This window comes from Protomyctophum parallelum (assembly GCF_964188405.1).
Source record: "Protomyctophum parallelum genome assembly, chromosome: 21".
Lineage (NCBI taxonomy): Eukaryota > Metazoa > Chordata > Actinopteri > Myctophiformes > Myctophidae > Protomyctophum > Protomyctophum parallelum.
The window spans coordinates 39,274,795-39,286,134 of record NC_139713.1 but is presented as its reverse complement, the minus strand read 5'-3'; the positions used below and the strand labels follow the sequence as shown (position 1 = coordinate 39,286,134).

At 44.7% G+C, this 11,340-nt stretch overlaps 1 protein-coding gene across 1 annotated transcript; it reads right to left on the bottom strand.

Moving 5' to 3' along the window:
• Positions 1–1,130: 1,130 nt before the first annotated feature.
• LOC310879001 (protein NLRC3-like) lies at positions 1,131–10,289 on the bottom strand. The gene is made up of 7 exons (XM_083793417.1): positions 10,161–10,289; positions 8,073–9,900; positions 5,683–5,809; positions 4,519–4,622; positions 3,328–3,441; positions 2,619–2,668; positions 1,131–1,705 (listed from the first exon to the last, which is right to left on the bottom strand). The coding sequence occupies exons 2-7, from the start codon at positions 9,815–9,817 to the stop codon at positions 1,140–1,142; spliced, it is 2,706 nt and encodes a 901-aa protein (XP_083649543.1). The 5' UTR covers positions 9,818–9,900; positions 10,161–10,289; the 3' UTR covers positions 1,131–1,139.
• Between the last annotated feature and the right edge of the window lie 1,051 nt (positions 10,290–11,340).

Sequence of the window (11,340 nt, the reverse complement as noted above, 5' to 3'; positions counted from 1 at the left end):
TGCTGCAGCCTCCACACTGAGCTCTGCTGCAGCCTCCACTCTGAGCTCTGCTGCAGCCTCCACTCTGCTGCAGCCTCCACTCTGCTGCAGCCTCCACTCTGCTGCAGCCTCCACACTGAGCTCTGCTGCAGCCTCCACTCTGAGCTCTGCTGCAGCCTCCACTCTGCTGCAGCCTCCACTCTGCTGCAGCCTCCACTCTGAGCTCTGCTGCAGCCTCCACTCTGAGCTCTGCTGCAGCCTCCACTCTGCTGCAGCCTCCACTCTGCTGCAGCCTCCACTCTGCTGCAGCCTCCACACTGAGCTCTGCTGCAGCCTCCACTCTGCTGCAGCCTCCACACTGAGCTCTGCTGCAGCCTCCACTCTGAGCTCTGCTGCAGCCTCCACTCTGAGCTCTGCTGCAGCCTCCACTCTGCTGCAGCCTCCACTCTGCTGCAGCCTCCACTCTGAGACCCAGCAGTTACTCAGAGGATGCTTCAGAAGGTCAAAGGTCAAATACTCTCCCTGTCTACCAGGTCAAAGGTCAAATACTCTCCCCGTCTACCAGGTCAAAGGACATAAATCAACACTAACTGGTTCTCAAAGTGTGGTCCAGGGTCCCCCGGGGGTCCTTGAGGGGGTTCCAGGGGGTCCTAGAAGCTAAATGATCAAATATTAACCATAATATGGTTGTAATATGGTTGCCAATATCAAAGTAATATATTATATTACTTTGATATTTGAAAATAGCAGATCTACAAGCTCACAATGCATTATTGTACAGTTTGTGACATTTTTAACGACACAAATCTGATCTAACGGGGGTCCGGGGTCAAAGGTCAAATGCTTGAGGGGGTGTTGACATGACAACGGCCAGGAGCTGTAATGGTGATGTCACTGCTCTGATTATCACATCATCACAATGATGTCACTGACTGTGCTGCTTATTACATCATCACGATGATGTCACCGTGATGTCACGGCGAGTCACTCATGCCCAAATATGGCGCCCATGATGTAACACTAGGCCGGTGGCCGGTACCCCGTGGCAACGGTGGTAACCATGACAACCTGCACTCACTCAAACATGTTGAGTAACCATGGCGACCTGATGATGTCACCCTCACATGATGACCTGATGATGTCACCCTCACATAGAGACTCTATCTCTGCTCACACAGACGCACTGAGGAGGGGGAGTAGGAGGAGGACTCTAACCAGAACCCAGCATAGAGAGGTCCAGTGGACCTGGTCTGGAAGGTGTACAGGTGTCTCAGTGAGTCAGAGCACACTGTGTAGAAGGACAGAGTCCCAGCGGGACGGTCCACATACACTGATACTCTGTTGGAGCCTTTAGAGGCTCTGACAGGGAGGTCAGTCCTCTGTCTGTTGTGTCTGACAGAGTAACTGAGACCACCAACACCATCACAGTACAGACCCCAGGACTTATCATTGGATCCAAACCAACAGTCAGCACCAACTCCTTTCCTGCTGATTGTTCCGTCAGCCACTCCTATATGAACCCCTCCACTGCACTCTACCTCCCAGGAACAGCGTCCAGTCACACTCTGTGAACTCAGAACCTGTTCAGGGACATCAAACCTGTCTGGGTGATCAGGAGGACGCTGACCCCCTGACCTCTGTGACCCCCGTGTGACCTTCCTGTTGTCCTCAGACAGAGAGAGGTCACAGTGTGCTGTGTTTGAGTCCAGTGTGAGACGCTGGGAATCTGATGAGAAAACAACACAGTAAACATTATATACATCATTCACTGACTGAAGCACTCACATGTACGCGCACGCACACACACACACACACACACACACACACACACACACACACACACACACACACACACACACACACACGCACACACACACACACACACACACACACACACACACACACACACACACACACACACACACAGATCTACAAACTAATGCAGTGTTAATTTTGACAACACATTTTGATTTTGTCTTTTGAATAACATACCATTTAGTTTTAGTCCTATTTTAGTCATTTGTACATTATTTAGTCTTAGTCGACTAAATTAAGACTTGATACATTTAAAATGTAATAGAGAAGATCGTCACTGTCAGAGTCCAACCACCAGGGGACCACCGCATGGTAACACACGGTAACTAACTATTTTCCCCCCAAAATAATCAAAGTACAGCATAGAGCACAGTACACTACAATACAGTACAGAGCACAGTGCAGTACAGTAACTATAACAGTAAATGTATAGTTGCACCGCTCAGTTCACACACGTGTGATTTATATTTCCAGTTGTCTTGTATGGCGTTAAATGGAGCGTGGAACAATGCCAATGATCGACACGGGAGATCACTTGTGACTTTCAAACAAAAACGAGATCCACCTGTGATCTGCACACATCACGGCTCTGCACCAGCCTTCAAGCATCGCACGTCAGAACTGAACTTATGCCAATATAGACGAAATACAGGTTAGTGAATGAGGCCCATTGTTTCTGTCAGACCACATGACCTCATCTTGATGTGTTAAGGACCAGGCCAAGAGCAGAGAGTAGAGAGCACAAGAGTTTTCAGGACAACATCAACCAAGTATGCAACAGTATATAATGTTAATGTGTGATTTTGACACAGACAGATACTCACGTTTTGAAATGAGTGTAGAATTAAACCTATCTTCTCCTCCATGTTTCACTCTGTAGGAAGTAGAACAACAATGCATCAATGTCTAACTGTCCAACACAACGTCTCCACTAGCTGACACTACACTGTTTCACTCTGTAGGAAGTAGAACAACAATGCATCAATGTTCTTTTTTTTTTTAAATCCAAAATGAGTTAAAAAAGGCAGACTGTCACTATTCACATACTAGAGCATGTCTGAAATAAATGTCAGAGCTGAAATAAGTCCTTAAACATGTACCTAGATGTAATGTTAGAGTCCACAGAAGTGAACCTTTCAAGCCTGTTTTCTCAACTCGTTTTCTGCAAGACATTACACTATAAGACATTACTCTACAAGACATTACTCTATAAGACATTACTCTATAAGCCATAGCTTTTTATAGATATGATTCCCTGCTGACATGAAATAACTGAAAATGTTAATTAAAAAAGTAAATAAATCAATGACTTAGCCTCGGTGAGAAACTATTACATATTGGATATGTCTTGTTGTTATTAGATTTAGTTTGTTGTTGTTGTTTAGTTTTGAGTACAAATGCTGTTAATATTTCCAGTTTCTTTGAGGCACTGCATTGTTCTCTCTGCATGCTTTGTGACGTCGTGTCAGAGTGAATACACTGTTAAGGGAAACACTGCACTGTCCAACATGGACACAGCCCAAGTCTACTCACTTGCAGTTCTCCAGAACTGAATCATTCACCACGTTGAGGCTCAGGTCCAACTCTCTTAGGGAGGGATTTGACCTTACAGCTGAGGCCAGAGCTTCAGAGCATCTCTCTGACAGGCTGCAGTGAGCCAGTCTGAAACACCAGATGGAAACATACATAAATAAATGAATGAATTCATTAATACATAACACATTTAAATATGCATTATTCCTGGATTTAGAACCAGCTTCCAGCATCTATTAAAGGACTCTCTTGTCCCACTTAGGGTGCCTTCACACCTGGATGCTTTAGTTCAATTAAAACAAACCCTGGCCTCCAACATACCGTAATCATATTCCGATTCCGATTGCTACCCTTAGAAGCAATCGGAATTGTAGGCATTACATGAATGCGAAAATATTACAAATCTACAAGCTCACAACGCCTCACAGTGAGCTTGCAGATCGGCTATTATTACAATGTTTGTCTCTTTCTTTCGTAACATTAATATTAATTAACACTACTGCCTAACTCGTGTTCTTCGCTATTTCATCCATGTGTCGGTGCTGCGTAATACGCTAAACCCGCTATTTGTTTAATGTGTTTAATTCTTTTTTTTTTTTTTTTTTTTTTTTTTTTTTTAAGATATTTTTTTGCGGCTTACGCCTTTTTATTAGTTTTTTTTTTGAAGGGACAGACAGTAGGCTGACAGGAAACGGGAGAGAGATGGGGGAAGACATGCAGTAAAGGCCGTGTCGGGCTCGGGAGTCGAACCCGCGGCACACTGCGACTGGATTACCAGTCGGGTGCCCAGACGGTTACGCCACCGCCTGGGCCTGCGTTTTTTAATAATTAAAAAAAAAAGAGCTGATTTGTCGCCGACCTGGTGACGAGGCCGTTGCGTTATGATGACGAAACCGGAAATCTAGCCATGCTCTGGGCTGCTAGGGCTTCTGGGAAAATGAGTTCAATGCAAGTGAACGGGGGTTTGTTTGGACTACAACATGCTGTGGAGGCTGTTTTCTTTTCACATCGTAATGGCCGCATGTTTTTCTCTTCAACAACAACCATGTGACTATTTTACGCCAGGTTTCGTGAATAAAAGCTGCAAATACTTACAGTATATGTAGAAAAGAGTCATCTAGTCAGCAACCCTCCCCCTTTCTCATGGATGGGATCCACCCCCCTCACCTGCTCCTACTCATTGCCAATCACCAATCACTGCTGTCCTCACTCAACTCATTGGTGGCCTGGTATATAATGCTGCCTGTTCTCTCAGTCCCTGTTTGGAACCAGCAGCAACCAGCTGAGAGCCTGCTCTGGAGTCTCAGCAGGCCACGGTTATGTGTCACTGAAGTGAGTTCAGTTAACTTAATGAATGCATATGTTGTACTTTATTGGGCTTGTGATGGAGATACTGTCTATTATAGCTACATGTTTGCCTTGAAGCTCATAGTATAGGTGTGTTTGTAGCTACTTGCTTGCCTTGAAGCTCATAGTATAGATATGTTTGCGTAATGCAAATGCACATGTACTTGGCCTATTGTGAACGTCAGGGAAATGCAATGATTACAGACTTAGGAGAATATTCACTTGGTGTATTGTTTAAATGTGGTTGAATTGTATAATAATGATGTGTTTCTATCTTTCATAGTTCAAAAACCATAACCGTGATGCCTCACCACCTCCTTGCTCAATATAAATGCATCTGTGAAATGGAAATAAAGGCTTAAACGGAAATCTCCTTGTCTACACATTCTTGCCGATGCACCATGGTGATGTGAATAGTGCACGAGCCAGGCTCGACCTATCCCTACCTAACAATATGCGTTATGCTCCAAAGGTAATTGATCAATCCCGTCAGCCTAGGTGGTCTGATTATATTAATCTATAGTCCTTAAAGTGATAATATAATATTATTAAGAAGCTTGATAACTGTGGCGTAGCTACAACGGGTCGCAAGACAAAAATAAATCTACAAACTCAACGCGTTGTGAGAAACGCTGTTATATGATGAAGTAGCCAATACATTTGCCTTAAAGCGATATTACACTTTGAAACATGTTTGGGGTCATTTTGACGTCTACTCAGGCACATAGGCTTGGGTTACCATGATATCAAGCTTATTAATACATTCTCACCACAGCATTCATATTCTATTCGAAGTTTCATCGTGATAGCTATTAGTTAACTTTTTTTCCCTATTCGCCTACCATGTCTCACCATCAAGCTTATTAATACATTCTCACCACAGCATTCATATATTCACATAATACAGTACATAATAAAACAGAAGTGATCATAATAAAAGTGGATAAATGTATCTTACTTTAGAACTTCCAGTCTACAGTGTGGGCTCTTCAGTGAAGCACAGAGCAGCTCCACTAGTCCTGAGTCCTGCAGGTTGTTTTCACTGAGGTCCAGTTCTCTCAAAAGGGAAGGATTAGAGCTGAGAGCTGAAGACACAACTTCAACCTCTGTCTTTCTGAGCTCACAGCCAACAAGTCTGTAAATGCGAAAAGAGATTATCAAAACAAATGATACCTAGTTCACTGCCATGGAAGTTAACTAAAACATCTCCTATCTAGTTATCCAGACATAAACAGTATTGTGGAATAGACCAGGGGTTCTCAACCTTTTTGGCTGGGGACCCCCAGGGATGCTTTGGCCATGTCTCGCGACCCCCGCCCCACGCCGCTTCCCCACCCCCAATACAAACTGACTGCAAAAATAACCTTAATAATAGAGAAAATATATCATAAATGAATACTGAAACCAGATATAATCATTAAGGAAAGTGTATGCATGTGCCATGTGTACTATGTAAACACTTCATTTCCATTTCCCAGCCATTCAGTTATAATAAATAATTTGGGGACACCCCAAAATAATTTGGCTTATTACATATTTTTTTACATTTTGGAAAAAATAGCTTTTTTGCAATGTGAAATGCCACAGAATTCTTAATCATTTTCCTTGTCTTAATTATGGGCCAACTTGTGAAAGCTGCATGCTTTTATTGTGAAGGCTCTCAGTTCTCAGTTCAGTTCTCACAGCATGCATATCTCCGCGTGCTGAAAATAGCTGATCTAGAAGCTCACAACGCGTCACGGACGCAACGCATTGTGGGCTTGTAGATCAGCCATTTTCAGCATGGAACACGTTGTACGATGAAGAATAAATCAGGCATCACTGAGCTTCTGTGGAGGGAGATGTATTTTTCGTGGCACATTATGTTTAATCAAACAACAATACGTTTCCAGCGTTTGGGTCGGGAGTCGGGATGTTCTGTGTCTGCGTGCATGTCAGGATCCTCATGCAGAGATGCGAGCTGCACGCTCCAGTGAAATTGTACGGCTGAGAAAGATTAGTTAAATTGTGTTGGATAAGGACTTATTGGTGGGTTTTCCGTTAGATATTAAGGCCTGTTTAGGGTGTGTCTTAGCGGGGATTTAGCCTGGAAGGCTCTATGGAAACACTCACTCTCGAACGAAGTTGATCGTGAGAAAGTGACGTTCACACACGCCAGAAATGAACGTGTTCACAATGACGTTCATCAAACAGAAATACAGTACGTTCACCTAAAATATGAACGTGTTTGTGAACGATCGTTCATTGAACGCGTTCAGGGACAACACTGAAGTCCGCATGTTTTCCCAATGCAATCTTACGGAAGCAGTCCTGTGCATAAAGACAGGGTTGACATTGAAGCAGTACTGACTGTGCATGCAGACAGGGTTGACATTGAAGCAGTACTGACTGCGCATGCAGACAGGGTTGACATTGAAGCAGTACTGTGCATGCAGACAGGGTTGACATTGAAGCAGTCCTGTGCATGCAGACAGGGTTGACATTGAAGCAGTACTGACTGCGCATGCAAACAGGGTTGACAATGAAGCAGTCCTGTGCATGCAAACAGGGTTGACAATGAAGCAGTCCTGTGCATGCAGACAGGGTTGACATTGAAGCAGTACTGACTGCGCATGCAAACAGGGTTGACATTGAAGCAGTCCTGTGCATGCAGACAGGGTTGACAATGAAGCAGTACTGACTGCGCATGCAAACAGGGTTGACATTGAAGCAGTCCTGTGCATGCAGACAGGGTTGACATTGAAGCAGTCCTGTGCATGCAAACAGGGTTGACAATGAAGCAGTCCTGTGCATGCAGACAGGGTTGACATTGAAGCAGTCCTGTGCATGCAGACAGGGTTGACATTGAAGCAGTCCTGTGCATGCAGACAGGGTTGACATTGAAGCAGTCCTGTGCATGCAGACAGGGTTGACATTGAAGCAGTCCTGTGCATGCAGACAGGGTTGACATTGAAGCAGTCCTGTGCATGCAGACAGGGTTGACATTGAAGCAGTCCTGTGCATGCAGACAGGGTTGACATTGAAGCAGTCCTGTGCATGCAGACAGGGTTGACATTGAAGCAGTCCTGTGCATGCAGACAGGGTTGAGATCGGGAAAACATGGAACCGGCTGTGTCAATTGTAAATGGTGCATTTATGTATCACTTTTATCCAAAGCACATTTCTGTTTAAATTGAGGCGGACGGGAGGCAGACTTTCACTTCTGGTTAATTTCTGGTTTTATCTGTTGCCTAGCAACCTAGCATCATTCATACAGTACGTTGATGAAGAGCGCCATCTATACTAATCCACTGAAAAGACCATAGGACACAATACTGCGTGCTTGGCAGTCAAGCCATGGATTCAATGCGACCTAACATGACGTGATTGGCAGTCAAGTCAATGTGTTAACTACTAACCGAGCCTTTCTGCAGTTCCTCACAGCTGGGACCAGTCTCCATCGCCCCTCCTTTGATGCGTTGTATTTTGTCAGGTCCAACTCTTCCAGAACCCCCTCTGACATCTGCAGCATGACGGCCAGAGCTGAACACTGGGTATCAGACAGTTTCTCTGTTCTGTTCTCGGACTTCAGGAACTGTTGGATCTCCTGATGTAATGAGTGGTCGTTCATCTCCAGCAGACAGTGGAAGATGTTGATACATCTGTCAGGAGAGACGTCACGATAAGTTAACATCTCCTTCAGGTTCTGGATGGCTTTCTGGATCTCCTCGGGACTGTTCTCTGTGTGACCCAGCAGGTCTCCTAACAGACTCTGGTTGGACTGCAGTGAGAGGCCATGAAGGAAGCGGACTAAGAGGTCCAGGTGGCCATTTTTACTCTCCCGGGATTTATTCACAGCAGCTTTGAGGAAGTGTGAGAGGGAGATGTTACTGTTGTATTCATATCCCAGGAATGTGTACAGGACCTCCATGTTCTTCTGTGTGAAACAGTGGAACAGGTAGACTGCAGCCAGAAACTCCTGGATGCTCAGATGAACAAAGCTGTAGACCGTTTTCTGGAACAGCACACTCTCTGTTTTGAAGATCTGTGTGCACACTCCTGAGTACAGCGCGGCGTCTTTCACATCAAGACCACACTCTTCCAGGTCTTCTTGGTAGAATATGATGCTACTTTTCTTCAGGTGTTTAAAAGCCAGCTCGCCCAGATTCAGAAGAACATCCCTGTCAGTCTTAGTGAGCTGCTGTTGACTCCCCTTTTCTTTGTCTTTCTTGTTCACATCATGAGTCTCGTCATACTTCTGCTTCTTGGTGTTTGTCTGAACCAACAGGAAGTGGCAGCACATCTCAGTCAGGGTCTTGGGCAGCTGTCCTATGGTGGTGTGTGTCCTCAACATGTCCAGCAGAACGGTGGCAATGATCCAACAGAAGAGTGGGATGTAACACATGATGTGGAGGCTCCTCCATGTCTTCAAGTGTGAGAGGACTCTGTCGGCCAGCTTCTCTTCACTGAATCTCTTCCTGAAGTACTTCTCCTTCTGGGGGTCTGTGAACCCTCGCACTTCTGTCACCATGTCAACACATGCAGGAGGGATCCGATTGGCTGCTGCGGGTCTGGTGGTTATCCAGAGGAGGGCCGAGGGGAGCAGATTCCTCTTGATGAGGTTTGTCAACAGAGCATCCACCGATGATGTCACTGTGACATCAGAGATGATTTCATTTTTGTCGAAGTGCAACGGAGACCTGCTTTCATCGAGGCCATCGAGGATGAAGCAAACTTTCCAGGCAGCGAGCTGCTCTGCTGTGACCTTCTTTAACGTTGGGTGGAAATCATGGATCAGGTTCAGAAGACTGTACCGCTCATCTCTGACCAAGTTCAGCTCCCGGAATGAAAAGGGAACCAGGAGATCTATATCTTGATTCTCCAAACCTCTTGCCCAGTCCAGAGCAAACTTGCGCGCAGAGAATGTTTTTCCGATGCCAGCGATGCCATTTGTCAGAACTGTTTTGCTGGGTTCCTTTCTGCCAGGGAGGATGATCTTAAAGACTTTACAGCAGTTGATTGCATCGTCATGGAAGGTCTTCATGTTGGAAGTTCTCTCAAGCTGTATCACCTCATGTTGGCTATTAACCCCTTCACTCTGTCCCGCTGAGATGTAGAGCTCTGAGTAGGTGCTGGTGACGGAGTCTCCAGACTCTTCCGTCATGTGGTTTTTCACTCCATCAAGACTGTCCGAACTGACCTCCAAACTGACCTTATAATCGTTCAAATCAACCTGCAGACGGACATCTGAAATGAGAAGAAAATGTATGTTTTAAACATTCAGGTTAATTTATAACTTTACATATTTTACAGCACACATTGCTAATTAATTACCCCCAGATAATATGATTTTTAAGAAACATTTTGCCAAAGGTAACAACACAAGATCAGCTGTTTTTGTCCAGAGTTGATAATTGTTTAGCTTCATTATTTGCACTTAGATCTAATTGATACAGATAAATTGAACATTTAGTCTGACTGAATTTTCAATGAGTTCACATTCTTACTTTGACTGGGTGTCTTCAGTCCAGGTGTGGTTTGACTGGGTGTCTTCAGTCCAGGTGTGGTTTGACTGGGTGTCTTCAGTCCAGGTGTGGTTTGACTGGGTGTCTTCAGTCCAGGTGTGGTTTGACTGCTTGTCTGATCAGCCTCAGTCACAATGCACCTCTCTCTGTGGACACGGATACATATAATAGTGGGTGCAGGTCCTTTTTTACGACCCGCAAAAATTCCGATGGGCAATAGTCCGACATTTGTCGGACTATTGCCCGAAATATCAGCTTTTACCGCCAACAGTCCGACATGGCTTTATACAGACAATAGTTCCAGAAATGGTCCGACACGAGAGACTTTGGCTGGGGGAGAGAGGGGGGGGGGGGAGGAGGGAGAGGGCGGGCCCAGCCTACTTTGGCAGCCCTTGTCCAAATGTAATCAGTTTGTAGCAAGCCGTCTTTGTTTAAAATTGTCCCCCATTAGTACGTCGATCGACTGTGTGTGTGTGTGTGTGTGTGTGTGTGTGTGTGTGTGTGTGTGTGTGTGTGTGTGTGTGTGTGTGTGTGTGTGTGTGCGTGCGTGCGTGCGTGCGTGCATATGTATTCATGTCTGATATAAGTATATGTTCACATTGCATTGTGTTGGTACTTGATATACAATAATAATAATATCATAGTTTGTGCTTATTGTACAGGAGGATTGTTACTGTCTGAGTGTTTGTTATGCTTTATATTGTACAGGAGGATTGTTACTGTCCGAGTGTCTGTTATGCTTTATATTGTACAGGAGGATTGTTACTGTCCGAGTGTCTGTTATGCTTTATATTGTACAGGAGGATTGACATACGGTGTATCTGGAGGTCCAGGTTCATTACTGAAGCTAGGAGGTTCACATTTAGAGCCGTCACTCTTCATAGACAGAAGGCTGGGAGTTGGAGACTCTGCTCTGTGGTACAGACTTCTAGAATCACAGAAATACTGTTATCACATTATCACACGCATAGCGTGTGTTCAGAAATATGTATTCTTATGTCCCACACGTATAAGAGAGCAACATCATTCGGTTTACCCTCACAACATACAATTAAATAACTTCTATCAATTAAATAATATATATATTATGTAACATAGTTTGTTTCATAGACGGGACATCAAGCAGTCAGTCTGTATAGTTTCACCTCTGAACTCCACATTG

Coding starts and splice junctions, on each gene's coding strand:
- LOC310879001 (XM_083793417.1), bottom strand. CDS start 9,817: ATGACGGAAGAGTCTGGAGACTCCGTCACCAGCACCTACTCAGAGCTC. Junction 4,623..5,682: donor AGGACTCAGGACTAGTGGAG/CTGCTCTGTGCT, acceptor CTGAGACTCCAG/AGCAGGCTCTCAGCTGGTTG. Junction 2,669..3,327: donor TCAGTTCTGGAGAACTGCAA/GTGAGTAGACTT, acceptor TACTTCCTACAG/AGTGAAACATGGAGGAGAAG.